Below are 25,646 nucleotides of genomic sequence, written 5' to 3' on the forward strand. Positions count from 1 at the left end.
CTTGACAAAGCTGAAGGGGATGGCTCCAGAGAAGGACAGGAGGAGACAGTCACCTTTTTTTGTAACAGAGGTAACAAACAAGCATAGCAGGTAGCTGCTATGAAGAATGGGAGAAGGAATCAGGGTGCCTCTTATCTCTGCCCATTCGGTAACTAACTGGCTATACTATATGTAGCTCATCAAAGATGCCTTTTCAACTACACAGTGTTCAAAAGAGTATTGTGTAAAAATGTAATCTGAAAAATTACTGTTGCTAGATGATTACCCTAAAATTGAAGTAGCATAAAAAGAAAAAATAGGCTAAATTTACATCTTTATAAATCAGCATTTCTTAACAACTTCTAACATTCTTTAAAGAACAATCTACAATGGAACAGTGGCTTAAGCCATTTTTCTTAAAGGAGAAATAGCCAAATGACATCAGTAATTCTGGCCATGGGACCATGAGTACAGAAATGTGCCCAGTGAGGATCATGAAGAACTCACTCCTGACTCAACGAGTCAGAAAATGGTAACATGAGCCAGACTAGCTTGGTCAACACTGGTTGTGCATTCTCCCCTTTTCCCCTGCTAACAGAATCCTGACTTTGTTCATTTCCAAGGTGAATAGGTGTTTTGGCCTAAGAGATGAGTCTTGGTTGGTCCAAGCCAATCTGGTTTAGGAATGGAGACAGGACACAACTCTTGCCAATAAAATTACATGGAGAAGTCTGCTGGAAGGGGAAGAGGCTTCTGGAAAAGTTTTGCTCACTCTTGAGAAAAGGAGCACAAGGAAGGAGCATAACTCTTCCATCTCTGAATGCAGTTAGTATCTGCGACTGTGGCAGTCATCATGGAATCTGGAGGGGAGCCAGCCTGGGAGGACAGAGGATGCACTCGGGATGCCAGAACAAAAGATGGAAAGAACAAAAGAACAAAAGATGGAAAGGTCCTTCAATGATGCCACCTGAACTGTTCCATTAACCAACCCCAGAACCACCTTACCTTGGAATTTCCTGCTATGGGAAATAATTTTTATTTTCTATTTTTTAACCCACTTCTAATTGCAGTTGGTTAGTATGGCAGGATGGAGCCAAAATGACTGAACTGCATGCAAAAGCAGGAACTGGAAACAGGTTGAAAACAGGAGAGAAGAAGTATTTGCCATGCTATGAATAAGAGTCATTTTATTATGAGAATCCATTCAATAAAAAGTAAGAGGGAAAGGGTTCTGATGGGAAGGAAGGAGACAGAAGACTGGGGGGAAAAGGCAAGCTGCAAACAAAGCATGAGACAAGTCCTATTAATGCCTCTTTTGCCCACTCCATCCTTGGGGGAAATGGACTGTATTGTATTTATCTCTCTAATACCCTGTGTGTCCTTGATCATTAACTTTTACTTCTCAGTCTGTGACTCATTCCCAGTCTCAGACGTCAGAATCCTGCTAATAGTTCCTGAGAGAGAAAAAACACAAATACCAATTACTCACTGAGGATATCCACTCCTTCCAGGGTGGAGCATTGACAGTTCATTAAATGGAGTAGACATTCTTCCCTGCTCCCCACTGAAGGCCATCCAGACACCTCCAGGGGAGAAATGTCTGTTTCATCAACCCTAGTGGCTCATTCACACCTAGGGACTTAAAAATCACCTCCTAAACATACTACATACACAGTTCAAACCTTTACTACTCTGTAGTCCTGTTCAGATGCCTCCAGGAAGGCTACATTTTAATGTCTCTATACTCCTCTACCCCTGCCTATAAACTCGAATTCATCATGCCCTCAATGGGGCTAATCTTCATCCAAATAAACTCTCCTTACCAGTTATCTCATTTCTGTCTAGGATATGCACCACTAGACAACTGGGCTCATTTTGAAGCCTCCTAACATCTAACTGCTTGCTCTTTCAAAGCATCTCTTAGATTCATCCACTCATTTCAACGCCCGTTGTCTCCATCATAATCCAGACACTCACATGTCCCACTTCAATCACACCTCAGCTCAAGGTCTCTGATTCTACCCTCTCTTACTTACCACTTGCTTTGGCAACATGTCACCTCTCCACTCAGGAATCTGCCTGCAGTGGATCTCAATTGCTATGGCACCAAGCCCCAGCTCTTCTGGGAGGGGTTTCAAGGCCCTCCCTAATCTGGCTCCACCATATTCTTCCACTGTCTTCCAGTCAGACAGACAAGCTAGACACTGTCAAATACACACACTGTGTTCTTTTAGCTCTGGGCTTCCACCATGCTGGCCTGTGTGTGTCTCTGCTTTCCTAAACCTTCTCATTCCTCTAGGCCCAGCTCTAATCTCCCCTCTTCCCTGAAGGCTTTGTAACCATCCCAGCTCTTTCTCCTTTGAATTCCCAGTACCAGATGCTTTAGCATCTAATTGTCCCACTAAAGGTCCATTTTCTTTCCCTGGCTGGGCCACCCTGCTTGTTAGACAAACCTTGTCCAACACTTCTGAGTGTTCCTCATAGTACCTGGTAGAGTCCTGAGCGCTAGGTAGGGAAGAGATAACTATTTATTAATTGAATGATCAACATGCAAGGGGTACACCTTGCCTCTTTTTCTTATAATTTTAGTTATTGAGGAGCCTGGGAAGAAAGCAAGGGGCAGCAATGTCCTGCAGCCCTTGGAAAGCCTGGCATGCATTCCAGGAGATATCTGATACAGATGGCAGGCTCCCATTTCCAGAATGGAGATAATCATTGTCCAAAGAAGTGTCACCGAACTGATGGTTCTCATCAGCAAGGAACCAGAGTGGAAGCCGGATAGGAGCATGGGGCAGGGCAGTCGGGAACTAGATTTACCACTGTGGCTTCCTCCAGTGGAGTCACTTGGTGCCAGGGGAGGTGGATGCGGCTTGTCCATCAGCACGCCAGATGCGGGGGCTCCTCCCAAGGGGACAGAGGGGATGGAGTAAGGGCCGGGGACACCGGAGACAGAGGGAGGGTACCCGGCCTTTGCTGCTTTCCCTGCTTCATACACTGTGGAGGGAGATGAAGAGCAAGAGAGATTACATCATCCCACCCTCCACAACCCTCACACCAAAAATTCCTGAGGGTGTGCTTAAGGGAGCTCCTGGATGTGTGCGCGGGCGTGTGTGTGTGTGTGTGTGTGTGTGTGTGTGTGTGTGTGTGTATGTGTTCTACTAGTCCTGAACTGATTCATTGGAACCCCTCTCCCCCACTCTCTTGGACTCCTCCAGCGATGACATAAGGAATTACAGTGTTTAGTAGAACTTGACAACTGAGTAATTAACAAGTGCTGGGAGCTGTCACAGCAGCCTCCCCTGTGACAGCAGCAGCCCACTCTTAACCATGTTGCTGTAGGCTGCCTCAGGCCCTCTGGAGGAGGCGTAGCACTGGGGCTGCCCAGAGCTGCTTCCAGGAGGCTCCTAACCTCTTCTAGAGAGGCAAAGGCAACTACGTGCTGACACACGGCCCCCCTCTGTGAGCTCAAAAGCAGAGCAAACAATCTGACTCCTCGCCGGGAAACTGCTGTGTTCCTAAGGATACGAAAGATACACATTGTGTCTCTCTCCTTCAAGACGTTTATGGCAGGGTGCCAAACTTACTGCCTATATGGGCTTGGCCAGGGAGGTAAAATTGTGAATCCCCAAAGGAGGACTAGTTCCTTTGTGGACCATTTTGTCCTAGGAGTAAATACAACTCATCTGTGTCTGGATGGGACCCAAAGGCTGTGATTTGCACACGCTGTTGGTAAAAAAGAGGAGTTCTCTGCACGCACAAGGCATGACCAGAGAAGGTTTTCTCTAGTTTGCATGCCCGAGGAGAGGGCAAAAGCCTTATTACCCCGCAACCTCACCATCCTGAACCTGCCCTTCCTTTCAGCAATAGTGTCAGTGAGGATTCCAAATTCAGGGGTGATAGGTGTAAATCAGAAGCATGGAGAGGTGCCTGTAGGTGAGAAGGCAAACAAGAATGGTCATCTCAGGAAGCTGGGGGCTCCCAGCAGAGGAGAGTCTGGAACGATCGCTTTTGGGGTGGAAGGAAAGGCGGTGGAGAAGGCGCTCAGGGCACATAGCTGTCTGATGGAGAGGTGACATTTCTTTTGATCACTCTCCATCTCCACACTCATCACTTTACTCACAGGCCTGCGGGCAGCAGCAGGAATCTGGGCAACATGGGCAGCGGATGTAGCAACAGCAGCTGTGAGGGCAGCACTGGCACCAGCAGATCCCCACCAGGACGAAGAAGAGGAAGATTCCCAGGATCACCAGGCCAACAAACACCCACTCTGGAAGGACGCACAGAGAAACCCACACTCGAGGCGGCCCCCTGCAGGGACAGGCACCCTCTCATCAGTGTCTCCCTGTGAGATGAGCGAGTGGGAAGGACCTGGGGGAAGACAGTATCTCGTAACGGGGCCTAGAGCCCCCAGACTAAGGAGGAACTCTGAGAGTGAGAAGTGCAGACCCTCCCAAGGCTGGGGCGTGGAGAGCAAGGAAGGTTACCAGGGTCATACTGAGCACACGTAATGACCAGTACAAAGTGATGGGGGAGTTTTAGGGCCCCTTCCTGGAAAAAGGGCTTTTACCTTACCAACTGTAGTGTCAGAACAAGTATGGGACAAGAGCAGAGATTCCTGGCTGGGTAGAGGGGAACTTTGCTTCCTGAGCTACAAAGTGGTGGGTTCTGTGAATTCGTATGTTTTGTAGCCAAGTTAATCTTGTCCCTAAAAGTGTAAGTCCTGAGGAAAAGTTCTCTATGTCTGTATGGTCTAAATCAGAACATATTTAGGTGGTCCATGTCCCCTGTGTATTCATCTGCTTTCCCTACTGACTGCCTCTTAACATCTTTCCTGTACTCAGCATCAGGGCTGAGATCAAAACCCTTTGCTAAAGAAAACTAGAGACATAGGCTCCGAAGAGAAGATACTGTCCCTGTTCCCCAAGAACGGTTTGATCACACTCCAGCTGACCACGCTACACAGCCAGCATAGCCACGGACTAAAGTGGTTCAGGACTGTGATGACTGGGAAGGCTCTCACGTGTATATCTGACCATGTTTGTTAATGTCTGCTATTTTCACTGCTCTGCCAGAGGCTGAACGTGAATTTAATTCATTTGCCCATACAAGAGATTAAGAGAAAGGAAACAAATCCATTTGGCTTAGATGAAAATGACTGTGGCCCTGGAGTGACCTGATGTCATGCTTTGGGGACTTGGCTATAGGATCCAAAGCAAAAGATTAAAGCAATTCATTTTGATTGAAAACCATCTAGCAAAAATTCCTTTGTAATCAACTTCAAGTACACATTGTTTTTCTTTGAATTTTAGTTATTAAATATTCCTTCAGTGAAATGGAACATTCAGTTGGAGCTTGAGAATATGATATTTGGGTTATATAAAGGGTTTTGTGATCATGATAAAGTTATTTGACCTTTGTTTAGAACATAATTTCCTCAGAGGGGAAACAAACAACTTACGTTTCCTGAATGGTCCTCCTCACTCACCCATCAGAAATACATTCAAAATAACTAGGTCACCCTCTATTCAGGAAGGAAGTGAGAAGGCCTTGTGCCCAGCTAGAATGTTCTGGAGAGCATTCTTGCTGAGGACAGTAGATAGTTGAGGGCTTTGGCCTGTGCCTTAGCACTAACATAATAACACAATGTGGCCTGAGATAAGATATGGGCCCTGAGGATTAGATGAGATGTGTGGTATGGTGGCTACAACTTGGGTCAGGCAGTCAAGGATAAAAGACTGGCGGTTACCTTGGAGAAACAAAGAACGTTATCCATGAAAGGATTCTTGGAGTCAAAAGGGAGAGAAATTCAGGAGACCAGGACAAGATATGAAAAATACAGTAACTTTTCCTTGGGACTGTGGGATATAACATCTAGTATGAAGCAATGCAGTGTAACATTGTTTTTTTGTAATGAGCAAATGCGTACAAATGGATGGAACTCTGGATAAGGCAGATCACAAAGAAATATCTGTTTGCGTCCTTGGGATCAACATCAGTAAAAAGAATGTCTGTATTTGGGTTGGCCAGCTAATGAGAAAGGATCAGGAGAATTCACGGAAGAATAATTAGTGAAGCTCAACTGTGAAGACTCTGGATGCTTCTTAAAACCTGAATCAAGTCAAAACCAATCGCCAGGATTATTTTGTTTCTCTCTTTTGCTCTCAATTATTAAGCAGCTCTTAACCCTTTGGCAGAAGCTCTCCAAAGCAAGGCTGAATCATATCTTTTCCTATTCCCTGCCTTTGGATATGTCCTCTCCCATAGTTCATTCTTGTTTCTCTCTAATCCTCCTTCCATGATGGGCTATAGTGCAGCATCAAACTGATGTTGGCTTGTCTAGCTGGTATGTTCAACATAAGCTACATGAAAAGACAGAGGTGTAAATTCAGTACAGGTGTCCTTGACATAGGGTCCATGGACCCCAGGGACTTAGGGGGCCAAGAAGCCCCTGAAATTGTATACAAAGCAATGTAGATCTCTAAATGTGTACTTTTCAAGGGAAGAGGAGTGCATAGCTTTCATAAGGTTTGAAAAAAATGTTTTGATAAAGCTATAAAAGGCAATTCAGAGTAATATGGTTGTACACTAATGAATGGGTAAACATAAAACTTAGGGAATAAGGAATGCAAATTAATAACCACTCCGTTAAGGATACTTATAGCTATCTGGGTGTAGCTGAGATACTGAGATTGTGAAAAGGCCTGCATACCCGACACTGAAGGACTGGGTCCCCATCTCAGCCTACTTTTAATTACCATTATTCTTTTAGGGCCTAGTAATAGAAGAAATACAATTTGAAGGCTCTTCCAATGGGCTTAATTTCATCCTGGAAAATACCACAGACATATATAGACAAATGTACAAATAAATTAAAGGATCAATTAGTAACTAATGCAGAAGCAAGACAGATGGAGGGATAGCAAATTAAGCAAATACAGAGTTAAATGACTGAATACCTGGCATAATCTCCACAGCAAAACTGGGCAAGAGATCAGCAAGCAGCCCTGTCCTGCCTAAAAGAAGTGGAAGGAAAAGAAGAAGTAAAGAGGTTACTCCAAAGGAAAAACACAGCCTGAAGCCTAGCTCCAGTTAGCACCATCCCTACATGGGGCCATTGATCCATGCTGTCTGTGTCATGAGACGCACATCACCAAGGCTGGACTCAGTCAAGAGAATGACCTTCTCCATCAATCTTTGGCAGCCATCTAAGAACTCTGCACCTAAACCAGGCAGACGCAGAAACAGAAATTTCTCTCCAACTATTATAGAAGGAGGAAATCTCTGCTTCAAATATGAAAAACCCTGCTTGAGCAGACTGACATATACCATCTCCATTCATTTATACATCCTACTCCACGTATATTATTGGAAAGTCAAACCCATCTGTATCCAAACGTTCAACCTACATTTTCATACATCCATACACAGTCCCATGTCCATATAAAAACAAAAGTACATATTTGGTTTTAACTCAGAATTATCTCCCTACATGATTCTATTTATAGCCTAAAGATATTGCAATGATTAAAGTTTTCAAAGGCAAGGAAATGATAAAGCTAGATCAGTTATCACTCTTCGACACTCCTTCTGGCTTCAGAAATACTCTGTACATATGTATATGGTATGGCTTTTCCATATGGTACCCACAGCTGGCATGGTATGGACCCAAGTGCCTTCTGCGTGATATGGCACAGAAGCTTAAGGGCTGGTGTCAGAACAGGTGCCCCTCAGGGCTCTGAGAAGCAAAGAGCTGTGCAGGAAACAACACACTGGAAGAGGTTGAGGAGGTTAGTCCTTTTAAAAACTAGCCTGGTTTATATAGAAAGAAGTGCTGAATGCTTCCACCATGTTCTCCTATCCAGGTAAATATAAAGGCTGTAATAGGACATCTGCCCTGTACCAGGTTCTCTCTATCACAGTGCAGCCTTGCTAAGAAACAAGTTGCACTAGGAAACAACTAGCAAACTCGCTTCCTTTGAGGCTTGTGATGGCAAAAGGTCACTATGGTTCCTAAGCCTGCAACTGAATCTTATTTCACTTATGGGCATGACATATGCTTCTAGAACAGCTCTGTCCAGTAGAAATATAATGTGAGCGACCAGTAATTTTAGCTTTTCTAGTAATCACATTAAAATAGTTTGTTTTCTTTTAAAAAGATGAAATTACCTTCATAATATTTTTACTTGTACCAATGTAGCCAAAATATTAATACTTCAAAGGCTCTGTAGCCACACATCACCATTAGAAAACACACCTCTAGGGGTCTGGTCTCCTTGGTTCATTAGAAAACAACTTTTCCTGTTGAAGTTTGTTGAGGTGCATTAGAGAAAAAGTTACCCATGTGTGTGGTTTATATTTTGAGTCTAAAGGTCATAGTTGGTCACTGATCCTCTCCTCTATCAAATCACCCCATAGAAAAGCAGCTCTGACAAAAGTCAAAGAAAAAGAAGTTCTTCCAAGGCACTAGGAGAGGATGCTGCAGCAGGGGCAAGGTGTTAGGGAGTCAGGTAAAAGGGCTCTTTGCTCACTTTATTTTTCTTGGCTCTCCTCAACTATACAAGGCCAGTGTGGTAAAATGTGTCCCAGTCATGTCTCCTGCATGGGTAATGGTCCCACATTTGAAAAGTTAATCAGTACCAGAGTACATTCCAAGGAAAAGAAAGCATGGAGTGGGCCACTAGGTTAACTCTGTTTTATTTTTTATTTAGTTATTTTTTTGGCCACGCCATGCAGCATGTGGGATCTTAGTTCCCCAACCAGGGATCAAACCTGTGCCCCCTGCAGTAGAAGCTTGGAGTCTTAACCACTGGACCACCAGGGAAGTCCTGAAGTTAGCTCTGTTTTAGGTTTTGGCAAGAAGGGTTTCCTTCTTTCTGTCTTCCATCTTGCACAGCTGACACGGTAAGAGTGGTTTGGTGCTTGCAAGGTGTCTTGGAAAGACAAGTGGGAGCCAAGTAGGTCATTGGAAAAGGGCATGTTGAAGGAGAGATGGGCTAGCCTTTGGCCTAAGCCAACATGAAAGGCCAGGAGGTTCCCCAAGGCTCACACGTGGTCTAGTCCATTTCCCTAGGGATAGGCGACCAGACAGGGATTTGGGGCCAAAGTCCAAGCAAGTGATTAAGAGCACGCATTGGTCTCACATGGAATGTTCTCTGTACAAATATCTCTTGGAAGCTCAACAAGGCAAAGACAGGTGGTCAAGGATTTGAGATCTTGGACATCTCTTAAAGGCATAATTAGTATTAATTACAGCCAACAGCCAATGATCAAGAAGTCAGTATTTAAAAAAAAGTCAATATACTGTGCTTTTAGCAAGGCAGTTATCAGATGTTTACTTAATGGTGTTTTTTAAAATATAGACAATTAGTACTTCTAAATATATCTTATTGTATGTAGTAAAATGAGAAGCTTTTATTGTGTTTACTCTCTAGTTCTCAAGCCTACCACTGTTTTAAACATCCCTATATGTGCTGTAGCCCAAATCATTAATTACATTCATAACAGAAATGTTATTGATGATATAAGTTATCGATCTGTATACAATTTCTCACAGGAAATTAGCTATGTGATAATAATTAACTATAAAAAAATCCATACATTCAAGGAGGATATGGTAATCACACATATTATATAAAGCATATTCTATTGGAGTAAGCAGTGGACTGGGAGTCAGGGTACTGAAGGCAGCTTTGACATTAGTTTACTTGGTGACCACTATGGACAGATTACTTCCTCTTTCTAGGACTCAATTTTCTCATTAGTCAAATGAAGCGGTTGAATGAAGAGATCCATAAATAGGGAGACCATACATCTTGGTTTGTCTGGGATAGTCCTGGTTTATGCCTATTGTCCTGGTGTAATTATTAATAGCACCCCTTTTAATTCCAAAGTGTTCTAATTTGGACAATTATTTATATGGTCACCCTATCCATAACATTTTCAGTTCTCAAATCTGATGCTCAGTGATCAGAGTTGCAAACTCAATTCCATATATTTATACGGACCAGTAGATAATGCAAACAAGTGCAGTCAAATGTAATACAACTGGGAGCAGCTGGGCGTGTGGCAAATGGCATATTGTGTCTGTAGGGGCTGCTTCTACGCACCTCTAGCCAATTGTTGCCTCACAGAACTGTGTCTTCAGGGTTGCAAATCTTCCTATTTTTCAAGATTAGCCACACCCCAGATTTTTATGTGAAATATCCTGATTTTCAAATGTTGGCAACTGATTCATAGATTTTTAAAAATCACTGGACAAGCCATACAAAATATGTTTTGGGACTGTATAGAACCCAGAGGTCATGTGCTTGCAACCACTGCAGGGTATATATACACAGATATAATTATGATGGATAAAACACAAAAGCTGGATTTCCCCACATGCTCACATGCTGTTTAGAACAACACCTTGATGGTGTTCTGACACTACTTCTGCACACAGAATGTTAGTGAATATAAGCTCTAGGCACCTATGTTCAAATTAAAATCTTAAAGCAACAGTATGACACACCAAATTGTTAGCCCTTATTTCTGGGGCACTGGAATGGGCATCATGGAAGAACAATTAAGGGGCTTTCATTTTTTAGATTTTTTTTACACATGTAATTGAAAAAGTTAAAATAAGAAACATGGACAGGAGATTCACAAAGCTTGTCACTCCAACAGAAAGACATACATCAAGCTTCTCATTCTCCCTGAAGCAACGGCCAATAGCTGACACTTCAGAAGATGGTGAAGCCTTCCCATAATGCACCCATGTAGTGTTAGCCCCAGGGTGGTGTGGGTGACAGACTTTGACAGTAAAGTGGGTAAAATTAAATGTCTTCAGAATTCAGAACATAGTAGGAGTTTGGGGATAGCAGATTATACCACTATGTTATGTCAACAGTAGAGAGGGAGAGAGAGAGCAAAGCTCTCTGGCTTTTATAACATGACCTATATTTTCTTGGAGCTAAAGGCATTTTAAAAAGTGAATTTATGCTGGAATCCTATATTTCTAAAAGTCATTTTGCTTCCAGCTTCTTGCTTAACAATTCCTAAAAAATTCTATTGCCAGTTAGAAATGCTCTAACTTTTCTTCCTATTCTACTCTATTGTATTCTGTCACATCCAATGAAGGTCTGATGTTACAGAGTCCAAACAATTGCAGAAAATACATTCCAGATTTCAGCAGCACTTCACCAATACTTGTGAATCACTGTCATTCTTCCAGGATTCAGTTAGAGTGGCAATTACAAGTCACTTTAATGTCTAAGAAAAGGATGGAAAACAGACCCAGCAAATAGAAAGCCACATTTACTCTTTTCAAACCTCAGCTCAAACTATGAGTAGAAAATACAGTTTTCACGTAAGCACTTCAAAGAGTTTTTCCCAAACCTTGCAGAATCTATTACTTTTAAGAAATTTCCACATGAATAGACCAAATGAATCAGGCATACTACTAGTTTGTACACGCACACATGCAAGTGTCAGTATCATTCCATACCATCACAAACATCATAGCCCAAAACATTCATGTATTTTGGGTTGAATGGCGAGGGCAGAAACAATCACTTTGAATAAAACAACTTACAGATTTTACCTATATAATTCCCTGTTTCAGCTGTTTTCTGCCACTGACACCTTGAAGTTATCCCCAGCTGAACTCTCGGTACATATTCCTGAGAAGAAGTTCACTTCTGGAATGTCTCCAATTCATTCATTCAACAAAGAAATGTATATTGTGCCTGGTGGAGACGCAGAGAGGAACAAGACTTGATCCCTATGCTTGAAAGCCTCAGGCTCGCCCACGTAGCTTGTCCAGCAGTGTAAGGCTAAGAATTCGGCTTTACTTCTCTGCTTCAGGGTCACATGACTTACCAAGGTCAAAGGACTTTCTTCCTGCCAAATCCCCTGTTTTTTTTTTTTTTTTTTTTTTTGCATTTTTGACATCAGGTTCCCCCAGTCATGAGGCCTTCCCCCAGAGACACAGTCCTTGCCTGGTTTCCCACTCCTCTCCTACCCATGGCATTATCTTCACATATTTTCACAATAAACCATGTCCCCAAGGTTCTGATACCCTTTTCTTGGCCAGTCAGGCCATCAATGCAGGAAGTACTTACCTTCTTTACCAGCTAATGATAACCAGCTAATGAACTTCTCAATCTTCTGCTTCACTCAAATTCTTACCACACACAGTCTACAAGACTCTGAAATATGTTCCGACAGAGCCATGTAAGAATACCGCCCTGAGAGGCTGCATCCTCCTCCATGCCCCCAGTTTCATGAGAGCACTTGTCTCTCAGCTGCCGTGATTCCTTTACATGTGCCTCCACTAGCAGGATGGAAACCCCTCTGCCTCCCCAACAGCGTGGCATGAGGAGGCACCTCACCCATCAGGACCTTGAACTTTTCCCAGTAGTAAATCCCCATTGTTTTCTATGCTGGGCTTCTGGCTGGACTTCTGATTTATTTCTCATGTTAGTGCCTTTTATCCAGCTCAAATGGACTCTTAATGAGCATATGAAGGAACCATTCATTCATTCAGCACTATTCCATGTAATGGAGAATGTTTAGCACCCCTGGACTCAGGGCTCAATGCGAGGAGCATCCTCTACTCACTGGAATATCCCCAAATGCCATCTTGCCATCTCAGGGGATTGAAGCACCACCTTATTCCACCCCCACAAGCTGAAAGCCACGAGGCTAGGGTATTTGCAAGGCAGCCATTGCAGAGAGATACAATATGCGCCCCAAGTTGGTTTTTGTCTCTAGTCTTAAAACTTAAATCCAAGCTCTGATCATTAGTCCAAGTTCTAGATGTAGGACAAACTTGTTTTCAGATCCTAGATCTGCTACTCAATTATTTGATGACAAAAGACACATTATTTAATGCATTGGACCTTATGAAAAGAGAAAACAATACTTCCTTTATCCTTGTGATGTCAACACTGCTGACAGCATAGTTATCTCCATTCATTTCTTTGAAACGTACTAACTTGGAGTCCTTTTCAGTTTTGCCAATATATCATACAAATGAACCTTCCGTTCAGGAGGATCTAGAATGTTTTCCTTCCGCAGCTTCTTGAGGTTCCCTTCTTTTCCCTTCTGCTTAATGCACATCTGGGCTTCATCCCACTTCCAGGCTTTCCTAAGATGCCCTGGATCCATTTTCAGGGATGTACTGTATCCACCCCTGATGTCTCAGATCCTAACCCTCTAAAAGGTTTCTCTCCTAAATCTCTGAGGAGAGCAGATGTTTTTCTCCGGCCCTTTTAAGTGTAAAGTGGTTTCTATGGCTGTTTGGAATCCCCCCAAATTGGAAATTTCCCAAGGGCACACACATCCCTGTTTTTATTCTATATTCCCATGGCAACCATGCATTCAATAAATAAAGATTATGATTATCCATCACAAATGTGGATATAGCTTCCCTTTCTTTTATATGTAAACTGTGAATTTAAGCATTTCATGTGTGTATTTTTTTTTGTCCCTTTCGTTTTAGCTCACTTTAAATTATAGTGAATAATTCTTACAGTGAATTCTCTCCACAAAATGAGTAGTATCAGACCATCTGCAATTAACTGTTAATAAATGCTTCAGGCTTTTCGGCAGTGATTATAAGCTTGGCCTAAGGCACAGACTTCTATTCACACAGAATTCTAAAATCAGATTGTATTGCCAGAAAGGATCTCGGAGGTCATCTAATCCATAACCCACTCCATGTTTTCAGGAACCTGAGGCTCAGAGAGCTTAAGAATCTTACCCAAAGTCACACAGCTGACTAATAAACCAGGAGTAGAACCTGGGTCTACTCACCCCCATCCCTATTTTTTTTCCCCAGTATCTCACTCCCCCTCAAGCTTTGCTTATTCTTAATTTAGAAATGTTATACATGTACAGCATTTCTAATCTCCTAGTATCTGCAGTGAGCAACACAGAAATTTGTTTTTGTGGCATTACTGCTCTACTTACATAATTAAAGTATAATGTCTGGATATAGGAGTGTTGTTTGGAGATGGTTAACAATTTCAGCACCTTTTAAAGCTGTGACCAGAAAATGATTACTGAATACATCATAACACAGTATGAGCTAATTAAAAGGCATTCACCATGCTGCTATAAACTAATAAACAATAATAAAAATGATTGCAAAGTACTCTGCCTTTGCAAAGTGCTATAGTGATCCAGCCCCCTAGCCCTCAAGAGTAGATGCAAAGTGTTATTAGTAATATAACGTGCTCAGCTTGGCCTGAGATGAAATGACTAAGACAGTTAGATTTGATTCCAAAATGATATGGAGCAGGGTGGGATTTAATGGAAGGAGGAAATTGAGTTTCTTGGTGCCCAGTGTGATTTCCTGAGCTCCCTGTGTCCCAACCATCAGACCTGTACAGACATTTCAGATGCAAAGATATCAAGAACGGCTAGTTTCCTTAACCCAAAAATCCCAGGTGGTCCACGGCAGACACGGAGGGGCACACAGCTTGGTAGGTCTCGGATTGTCAGAGTTCCCGCCCTTTCCTCCGTGGCCAGCCCCCTCTCTGTGTGAGGGGCTTGAGCATGGAGCATTTCCCAGAGCAAATTCTGAGGCACCGCACCGTGTGAACTCAAACCTGCACTCTTGAATAGAGGCGGCTGGCTTTGGAGAAAAATGCCATGGCTGTCTCCTGACCGGCTTTCAAGGGCTGCCATTCTTTCTTTCCAGAGCTGAGCCGATTTTCGGCGACACCCGCTCTCCCGCGGGCCTCCAGGGCCTCCCCTCTGCGGGGCCCGTCCCCTCCCTCCCGCGCACCGGCTTCGCATTTTTGCCGCCGCCCGGCTCTGTCGACTACAATGCGGCCGGCGGGCTGACCCAGCTGCTCCAGCTCCCGCCTGGGTAACCACGGCAACCGCGGGCTTCAGGAATGCTCACTAATTGAAGGCCGAGTTTCCTCCCACAGTGATGAGCAACAAGTGAAGCAAAAATAGTGAGGCGGGATAAAGGCTTCGAGGGAGCAGGGGAAGGGAGGGGAGAGCAGTCACAGAGCGGGACTGGGTGGCTGGGGGTGAGGGGAGGGCAAACTGCGCCTTCCACACCTCGTTTGTTCTCTACACAACACAGTTTAGTGAAGAACCTTAAAGGACATCGTTTACCCGTCAGAAATCACAGCACACGTTTTTCAGTGAACAACTGTTACTGCAAACCACCACCTCTTTGCTGGGCCCCTTTGCTTCTAGTAAATGGATGGAGATGTGCACATCCTTAGGTCCCCATAATTAGAATACCAGCTAACATCTAGGGTGCAGCAGGTGAAGGTGAGCTGAAACTAATTTGATCCCAGCTCCTCTGGATCTTCTGTTCTCTTCAATCAAAAAAAAAGAACTTTGGGCTTCCCTGGTGGTGCAGTGGTTGAGAGTCCGCCTGACGATGCAGGGGACACGGGTTCGTGCCCCGGTCCGGGAAGATCCCACATGCCGCGGAGCCGCTGGACCCGTGAGCCATGGCCGCTGAGCCTGCGAGTCCGGAGCCTGTGCTCCGCAACGGGAGAAGCCACAACAGTGAGAGGCCCACGTACAGCAAAAAAAAAAAAAAAAAAAAAAAAGAACTTTCCAGGTGATCATCTCTAAAGATGGCATGACCATCATACCAGTATGCCTGTTGTCCTGACATAAATTATTAAAAGTCTCCCCTTTTCACTCTCAAGAGTATTCTAATTTGGACAATAAATTATAAGGTCACACTATCAAAAGTCTTTCCAGGCCCATCCAGATTCTAATCCAAGTCTTAGGTGTTCCCCAAACCCTTCCAGACTTCATCAAATGGCCTGTGTGACCTAATCCTTGTATTTAGGTTAGGTAGTAAACACCCTGTAATTAACTGAGAAACGGGGGCTTCTAACAGCTTCCAAAACATAGCAATCAAAAGTCTGCATGCTGGGACCGAACACCCTGAAACCCACTAGCAGGAAGATTCCCACAGGGCTGATTAGGGTCACCACTGGCAAGGCACTGCACAGATGTCACTGAGAAAACATGAATCTATTAGTAATAGGATTGCCAATTAACAGATGGCTCATTAAAGCCTCTGCCCATGGAATGGGCTAAAAGAAAATCAGCTCTCTAGGAGGAGTCCCAGAACACAGAATTCCCAAAAGAGGGTTCCCTCAAATTAGGGATGACATCCTGGCAATGAGATGTGGGGGATAGGAAAAGGTAGGAGAAGGGAACTGACATTTACTGAGTTCATATTCTGTGTTACTTAATTCTCATACTAGGTCTTCCATGTAACTTTCATTTTCCCTCCCCCATTTTTACAGATGAGGAAACTGAGACTCCTCAACATTGACTTACTGAAGGTTATATTGCTGCACTGAGTCCACAGATATCTGACCCCAAAGCCCGAGCTCTTCACAGTGGACCTTATCCAGAATCCAGATTGACCTTTGGTCAAGATCAGGGTTTTGCAACCTTGGCACTATTCACATTTGGGGCCAGATAATCCTTTGTTGGGTGTAGGAGGGCTGCCCTGTGCGTTGTAGGATTTTCAACAGCCTCCTTGGTCTCTATCCACTAGATGCCATGGTACCCCACAAGATGGAACAACCACAATGTTTCCAGACATTGCCAAGTATCTCCTGGGGGGTCCAAAGAGGCCCCTCTTGAGAATCAGTAGCCTAGATATTAGTATCAAATATAGTTTTAATCTTTTCTTGTATTGTTCTCTCATTGCTTCAGAAATATAATACTTATCTTTACCAAAAGACAGTAATTTTCACAGGGACAATACAGTGCCATTTAAAAATTTTGTATCCTCACTGTGCTAGGGACATAGTATGCAAAAAAGACTGGTTAAAAGTTAAATCAAAAAAAAATTTTTTTTAAAAGTTAAATCATAATTCAAATACAAATCACGCTTGAAGCAAAACTGACTCTATCGCATGGTGCCTATTAAAGAGCAAGGTTGTGATTATGCAGTGGAGAGGTCTGAAGGCCAGAAGAGGCTTCCTGCAAAGGGTAAAAGGCATGATCCCTAGTCTTTGGAGCAACCACAAACCCCACTCCACTGCTCAGTTGGTAGAAAGCTCATTTTTGGCAGCCATTAACCAGAATCAGATGCTAGTTGATGCCTGGTTGACTTTTCTGCCTCCTCCTTCTCCTCCACCCCATTCAACAGTTTTCTGGTTCTTCTCAAAACCAAAACCAACAGAGGCATCTAGGTAAGCTGGGAGCAGAGTAGGCCAGAGCTAGGAGAGAGGGCTGGGAGAAAAGCCAGTGGGGCTGAGGCCTAAAAAGCTCTCTCCCATTATAAGTTTTGTGTCCTCCCTTTCATGGGAGGCAGTGCAGTTATCTCAGCTCTTCAGGAAATCTGAAGATAGATAGGGTAGGTCCATCCTCCTAGAGGAATCAACTCCCCTTGATGTCTTTCATGTGAAGCCAAGATATCTGAAATATAATCAAGTCTGCAAAGGAAAATATGGGCACAGCCCAAATTGCAAGATGTTCCAAAGGAGTAACCCCCAGATTTATGGCTAGAGGGTGACTCGGTAATTAATTCCTTCTCTCCCTTTTGCCAGGAGTCAACTTTTCTTTCTTCTCCTCCAATTCTTTCCCCCTCTTCCTCTGTTTGTAAATCTCTGAGAGAAACAGCAACAGCCACTCTCAGAGATCAAAGTTTGGGCAGGCAACAAAGACCTCCGAGGAGGAGGCTGTTGCCATGGGAACTGTCTGAGCTGAAGCCCTTTTAATCGGCAAATCTCCTGGTTAGCAGCACAGGCTAGGGCTGGTAAAGAGGAAGAGAAGGGGGAGGGGGAGTCTTGGCAACAAGTAGCCTTTCAAAACAGCCAGAACTCCACCTGGGGGTGGAGGTAGGACAGGATTCAAATTGAGGCAGCACTGACACGGGGGTGAGTGCCTGAGTATTTCTGCACAGCCGTAGAAACAGACTTCCATCAAAAATCCTTAAAGCCCATCACAAATTCCGAGATGTCCCCTCCCAAGAATTCCCTGATTTCTTATTATGTTCTTAATGGCTTTTTAATACTAATGGGCAGAAAGGTTGATTTTAGACCAGAATAACACTTTCAGGCACAGTATTGTGAATAATGTGATTTTTAAAAAATTAATGCATGCCTGTTTCTCCACCTCTTGTCTGGGTAATATATGTTTACTTCTGAATAAGTCACAGAGGAAATGGAAGGAAAAATAGAAGCACGACAGGAAAACAAAGGTAATTCTGTGGCATTACCTTCACATTCTGTGGCATTATTCTTCACAGGGAATAATCAATCCCAACTTAGCGCCTACTCACAAGGACCTGCTGGGAGCAAGCCTATTTCTGGCCTCCTGAAATAGCATGGTATTTGGCCTAAAAAGAAGCAGAAATTGATGAATCCCACAAAATATTAACAGTGTGTGTTTTTGCCTGCCTGGCATTCTTTTCTTCATTTGGAAACAAATGTCCAACTTCTCTTTAGGAAGCTAGTCCTTTACCCTTTTGCCTTCAATTCATATGGTTCATTTGGGGCTGGTGGTACCCTACATGCCACCCCCCAACAACAGGATGTTTGCTGACACTATAGAGAGAGGCAGTTTATCCTCCTGAGAGCAAAGGTGTTAAAGACCTGGTAGGGGCCAGGTTTGGAGACAGCCTGCCCAAGAATGCAGCTAACACAGAGGAGATAAGAGAATCTTTAAAACATAACCTGAACACTGGGACTTGGCCATGCTTGAAGCTAGGAATACCCTTGGACTTATTGGTTACCTGAGCCAAAAAGGTCCCCTAAGCCAGTTGGAGAATCTATCCCTTGCAATTAAAAGAGTTCTGAAGAACACAATAGTTAGCTCTGATGGTGAGAGTTTAAAGAGAGATTTTCTTCTTTTTCAGTTTTGTTTAAAATTTTTATAATAAATGTATCATTTTTTCTAAAACAGAAACAATATTAAAACAAAACCAGACAGCAGTATTTGGGGCATCACCCTATACAGAGAATTAATTCTGCAATCTGTGGATCTTTTAGATAAAGGCAAAATTATAGAAAGAATGCTAAAGCCATCTTGTTTATCCTAATATTTTGGACAAGAGAACCCGTTCCATGTTGAAAGCTCATCAGAGAGGGAGTCTCTATAATCTCCTTCAACCAACCATAATTTCCAAAAATTGTTATTTACCATTAGGAAAGTCTTCCTTAGCTTTAATTCTGAACACTCTTGGCTCATGTCCTGTTATTCTTTTCTCGGCCCAGAGGCACAAGTGTTCATCCAGCCATATTTGCACTGGGACCCTTCCCCTCCTTTATCTACTTGGCCCTTAAAAAACAAGCTACCACATGACACATAAGAAAGGAGGGGTCAGGCCCTTGTATTGTGCATAGAAAGAAGTAAGAACAAGGCGAGCTGCTTTTAGATTTTAAAACAACAACTTCCCTACTTGAGCCTTCCTGAATGGTGAAGTTCTTTTCCTGCCAGCTGGAGCTGACCAAGAGAACTTTATTCCTATCCAAACAGTGGCATGGTTCCAGGTTATAAACAGACTGTTCCCGCCACTGATCCTAGACCAATGTCTAATCTCAGGGTGGCAGATTTCTGAACACTTCCACCTTCTGTGACTGTCTTCTGGTATGGCCCTACGATCCCAAACATCTGTCTAGGAATGTCACTGTCATCTCAAAGCACCCTAAACACCACGTGCATTTCCAGCTTCAGAATGACTCTACCTTCTGAATCATCAAAAAGAGACTAAAGAGTGTTCAGTATAGTGTTTGCATTTAGTGTTGAATCAGCAGTTATCCTCCCATTTTCTGAATCACATCTTTGGATATTTCTGAAACCTCTGAAAGAAGCATCTGAAGCGATCTGTAGATGGTTCAGATGTATGGGGAAAAGAAGGTGGGTCATGCTCAGTGGGGAGGTATGCAATCTGGACAAAAACAGCTATGTCTTGGAAGTGAGGGCCCAGGTTAGTGGTTATAGGCATTGGTTATAGGTTTCACTGAGAAATGAAATGAGATACTAAAGCAAATCTGGGACAAGTAAAAATCATTACCTATGGCCTAAAGCAGCAACAACATTTTTAAAAACATGACTTATGCAGGGGAGCATTCTATAGCTTCTTAATATAGACAGGTCGTGTGGTATTGTGGAAAGAGTTGAGGCTGGGAATCAAAACACTTGGGTTTGATCAAAGATACTTTTTTTGAAGGGGATAATAATTACAAAACCTGAACATTAATTTCTTCATTTGGAAAACAAGGGAAATAATGCCTGCTCTCCTATATTACAAGGTTATAATAGAAAAATTTTGTGAAGTCAAATTATTATCAGTGTACATTAATGTTAGTAGGAGATGTAGTAATGGCATCACTTTGGTGGATATTTATTGCTTTTTGGGGCATCTCACATCCATTCTCCCTTTTTTTGTAACAGTGCCCCAATTTACTTTGGGGAATTAATTCTTCTCCATATCTTGATGGACTAGCCACCAAGAGCCTCTAATCTCCTAATGCTAAGCAGTGGACACCTGCCCAACTGGACCAGCTGGACTCTCTCTCCTGAGACTGATTCTTGAGTGAGAAAATGCAAGATCAGAAAAAAAGAGATGAGTTGATTTTTTTAATGTCCATGGAGCCCTAAATACATTGTCTATTAATTCTTGCTACATAGACCCTGGAGCATCTCTGGCGGGGCAGGAATGGTGCTGTGTTCATCAAAACATTTTTACTTTCTTTCTGGACACAAACAAAATAACAGGAGAAGTAACCCATCTCACTGACAGACCTGACCCCTAAAAAGTCCCCCATGAATGACCTTCCTTACTTTTTCTTTCTGTGCAGCCAGGAGCAAAGTTCTCCAATATAGCAAACTAAAACAATGGAGAAGCCTAGACCCCTCCACCATACTTGGAAGGGAGCTCCCCAGGTAAAAACCTCCTAACCCACATCTGACTATGACAAAATGACATAATGAACTTCTATGGTGGCAAGTCACTGAGATTTGGGGGTTGTTTTTACAGAAGCTAGTAAGTGTTACCCTAATATATTATCCTTTTTGGAGACTGATTTTCCAGCCTTTCTTTCAATTTTGATATCCTTCCAATGAATTCCTTTCCTGCTTAGGTTAGCCAAAGTCTACTTTTGTTGCTTTCAACCATAGTCCCGGATGGTTCTGTCACTAGTAAAAATTAAAATACCCAGATAAAGAATCATGACCGAAGAAGAGATTAAACCATGTTATATATCACTTGAGACTGTGGACATTTATTGTATAAATACTTCATAAGTCAACAAATATATACTCAGCACTGACTAACATTTAAGAGGCACACAGTAAATATTAGTTATAGATTCTGCCCATTTATCATTTAAAAAAACATTCATTCAAGCTTCTTTATTCTGGACACGCTGCTAAGCATTGCAGATAGAAAGATGAATGAGAACTGGTTCTTTCCTCTGAAGAGCTCAAGTTCCAGTGCTATTGAGAAGCGTCCAATGTCGTAGGGGAAATGAAGACAAATGCACATGCAGTACCTGTGTGGTCACTCACATGAAGTCAAACTAGAATATAAGACTGATAAGGTTCTGTCCTTGACCCTTTTCATTTCATATAATCTTCTTGAGTGACTCATCCTGTCTTTCATGGTTGTGACTATCATTCATGACTCTCAAATCTATTATCTCTAACCCTAGTTTCTCCAGAGTTCCAGACCTATATTTCTAATTGTCAGCAAGACATCTCCACCTTGGTGTCCCACAGGCCTCTCATATTCCACATGTTTTCTACATCTGTGACTCTATTTCTGTTTTGTAAATAAGTTCATTTGTACCATTTTTGTTTTTTTAACCAAACTCATTCTCCTGCCTCTTCAACCTGCTTTCCAAACTGTGGCCCCTCTCTCGGTTGACGGAAGAGTTGGCTACCCAGCTAGCTAGAAACCATGGTGTCCTTTTGACTCATCCCTCTCTCTCATTTTTAAAAATTCATTAGTCACCAAGATCCATCACTTCCATCTTAGAAATGTTTCTGTGTTGTTTGTTCTCAGTTCATTACTCTGCTTCAAAATCTCATACCCTTTCACCCAGACCTCCCCATAACCCATCCCTCTGTTCCAGCACTCCTCTCTAATGCATTGTCCACCCTGCTGCTAATTATTGTTTTGACCCTGAGGTCTAATTTCATTCCTCTGTTATGATTTCTTTACTGGTTCCCCAAAGTCTTCAGATGACCTGCAGACTTCTTAGTCTGACATCTTGCTCCATCAACTTTTTCATCTTTACCTTTGTGAGCATAATGAGAAAACAAAATTCTTCTTAACTTTGCCTCTGATTTATCCCTTTAACTATCTTTCCTTACTAATTGGTCATTTGAAATTCTAACCAGTTTTCTACTCCCCATGTCATGATCATCCTTGAAGAAGAGCTCAAGTTTCAGCTCCTTCAAGCCTCCATCAGTAGTTTCTTCTCATTCTTGTGGAATTAGTCCTTTTAACCCTGACCTACTGCAAAAGACCACAGTTTATTCCTGCTGGCTTCCTTGTGAGTGAGCACCACCCTGTACATTCTTGTAACCAACCTGTAACTCTTTTATCTCTGTCATGAGGACTAAATTACCCGGAGGTCATTTTCTCATTTATCAAGGTAGTAACATCACTCACATTCATCTACTTTTTAAACCAAGAATTTTAAAATTGAAATAAAACTCAAAAATAACTGAGTTGAACACCTCTTCCTATACATAAATGCCTGATATAACAACTCATAAAAAATCTTCCACCTTCTTAAGGATATAGAAATTACTCCTCCTAAGGACACTGATTGTATCTGTAGATGTCTCCCTGATTGTTAATAGTTCTTTCTTTATCCTGAGATGGACTCCCTCCCTTTGTAACTTCCACTCCTGGTTCTAGTTTTACCCAGCCACACAGACAGAGTAGGTTTCCAATCTCTCTTCTATACAATTTCACTTCAGATATCTGGAGACACTTCCCATGCTCCCTTTCCCAAGACTTCTTTCACTAGACCAAATCCTCCCAATTCCTCCTACCATTCCTCATATTAAGTTCAGTGGCTTATGGAGGTTGTAATTAGCAAACTGTGGACTCAGTTATCTTCCCACTGAGGTCTTAATCTCCATGAGGATGACTTCAGAAATCAGGTTGCTCTCCTAGTCTAAAATAAGAAGAATACCTAACAAATGGGCCTGCAGGATATAACCACCAAATAATTAGCATTTTTTAAACTGTGACAGTACTTTGAAAAATTCCATAAAGGGGTGTCAAAACCAAGAAGACTCAGAATGTTGCATTTGGAAGTAAATACAGTACTTCCTGCACCCAGAAAATTCTCATAGATTTCAAACTAACCCCTTTAATTAACTAACACAACTAGCATGGCAAATTTACCATGCTTTGAACATTTCTAATTTAGAATAATAAATTTCTAATTAATGTGTAATATAGCAGAATTACGTGTTTCTCCTCCCCAAGAACCCTAGTATGTATCTGTTTATCTCACAGATATGCTGCTTCTACTGTGATGAGCTGATTTGCAGCATCCCCACTTTCCCTTTATGGTTCTTTTTAGGGTAACACTGATTTCTGTTCTTATCTTTTCTTCCATCATTGTTGACCATTTTCATCTGAGTCTTCCTTTCACCCACCTTGTGGTCCTGAGGACAGCATCTTTGCCCAAGTTGCTTTGTATGTTTCGATCCAGAGCAATGCCCTTCATACACTTCAGCACATCCTCAGATGACAAGGCTTTCACGCTATGTATTTCCCCACATTTGCAGATCTGGGACCAAATTATTTAAAGTGGCTTTTACCTGGCCTCCTTTTCCTGCACAGGCAATTACTTTGCTGGAAATGGTTGCACTGGCCAAATAACTGTGTTCACAATTAACTAATTGCAGGCTCAATGAGTCACTTGTTCCTTCAAAGTTAGCCATTAGAGTTGTGTTATTAGGCAGAAATTTATCTTTTTATTCCCTACAGAGTCACAGCAGATCCCGAATCTGATTGCCCTGTAGTCTTTTACAATGTCAACATAAACCTTTTACATTTTTATTTCCTTTTGAATATATGTCATATTTCCCATTCTTTTACAAATCACAGCAGTTAAGCTTCATATATTGGACTCATGTATTTGAGTAAACATGTATTTGAAATTAATTTAACTGTCTAAAAAGGGCTAATTATTATTAATTAAAGGGTTAATCATTAATAAATAATTATTACCTCAATCCATTTTTTAAACTATAAAACTAAGGCAAGCAGTACAGTTGATTTGCCAAAGTCATGATAGAGTAAAACTAAAAATCTTAAGCAAATTCCATTTTCTCCTGGGGCACTGAGTTTCCCACAGAGGGTAAAAATTAACCTTCAACCTCATTTGCTTCTAAAAGAAAGCACCTTAAATGTTCCCCCCAAATTGTTAAGACCTGGTTTCTTGGCAGCTACAAAAAAATGTAAAATGGCTTCAAGGATTTACCTTTTATCCTACAATTAATGTTGTTTCTCTTCTTAATTTCTGTATGTTTTATTCTAATTTTCTTGTCCAGCCAACATTTATAGAGCATGAAATATGTGCTCAATATTCAGTTTCATACAAGGAGGTCATCTCCCACTGATATCCCTCCAATCCACAAAAGAGGAAAGTAGCCCAAAGTAATGAGTTTTCATTTATGAAGAAATTAATATTAATAAGGATTAGATTATATTTGCTTTGCGAATAACTTGGACACTTTTTGGTTTCAAGAAATTTGCCTTCCAATTAAACACGATTACGTCTCCCCCCTGGCTCTTTTCACTGAGCACCTTTTATTATTAAAAGTTTACAGCCTCTTTCTTTAGGATTGTCTTAAGTGTAGATAATTGAATGGGAAAAGATTCCTTTGTCTCAGGAGATCCTAGCACACCAGCATATTCTTATCTCTCAGCTGTCTCTACCCTGGTTCAAAGGCCTCTGGTGTTTCCTCATTCATTAGCATATGTAAAGAATAAGAGCAGAGATAAATCAGGGTTAAAGGTGCAAGTGGAAAGGAGGGGAAAAAACTAAGAAAGCAGAAGAAACATTCAGGAAAATGGTAGAAAGTGGGCCATAGACACCAAGAAACAAAATATAATAAATACAACTACTGCTCATAAAAAACATTCTAAAACTGGTTTGTCTGTGCACCAAAGGTAAAGCCTGTGTGTGCAACCTGCTGACACACGCAGGGAAGAGAAGCAAGAAGAGGGAACAGTGCAAGCAGCCTAAGATGAAAATGTTACTGAGGGTTGTCACTTACCCAACACCAGCAGTTCCACCGAGTCCTCGTTCTTGCCCTCCAGGTCATCAGGGGTGGTGATGATACAGTAATACAGTCCGCTGTCTCCCCACATGAGTTTTCCAATTTGAAGATCTGCATCTGTTATCACAAAGAGAAGGACCGGGTCCTAAACTCTGTCCTCTGAAGGAAAACACTAAACAATGGAGTGGGGGCAGCCCTTCTGGGTGTCTGTAGTGTTCTATTTCTTTACCCGGTTGGTGTTTGACAAGATGTTTGCTTTATTTAAAACAAACAATGAAACAATAATAAAAACTAGCTTCCCTAAGGGGAGAGAATTAGAGCATCCCCAGAAACTGGTCTAGTTCCAGTCTGGTTTCTGGAATAGAAGACTGCTTTCAACCAGGCCTGCAGAGGTCCTTGAAAGCCAAGTAAATTCCAGAATTAAC

General features: G+C 42.2%; 1 protein-coding gene across 3 annotated transcripts in view; it reads right to left on the reverse strand.

Annotated features, from left to right (window-relative positions):
• Nucleotides 1–25,646, reverse strand: part of ILDR2 (immunoglobulin like domain containing receptor 2) — a 58,916-nt gene that overhangs the window by 15,715 nt on the left and 17,555 nt on the right. Inside the window, exons 3-6 of one of the 3 annotated variants that reach the window (XM_059045284.2) lie at nt 25,219–25,338; nt 6,936–6,992; nt 4,100–4,246; nt 2,797–2,973 (exon numbers count right to left, since the gene is read on the reverse strand). In XM_059045284.2, coding sequence (XP_058901267.1) covers nt 2,797–2,973; nt 4,100–4,246; nt 6,936–6,992; nt 25,219–25,338 — 501 coding nt within the window. The remainder of the gene's footprint in view (nt 1–2,796; nt 2,974–4,099; nt 4,247–6,935; nt 6,993–25,218; nt 25,339–25,646) is intronic. The other 2 variants (XM_067031892.1, XM_067031891.1) reach the window with 2 other exon arrangements.

Source organism: Kogia breviceps, chromosome 1 (assembly GCF_026419965.1).
Source record: "Kogia breviceps isolate mKogBre1 chromosome 1, mKogBre1 haplotype 1, whole genome shotgun sequence".
In the NCBI taxonomy this organism is placed as follows: Eukaryota; Metazoa; Chordata; class Mammalia; order Artiodactyla; family Physeteridae; genus Kogia; species Kogia breviceps.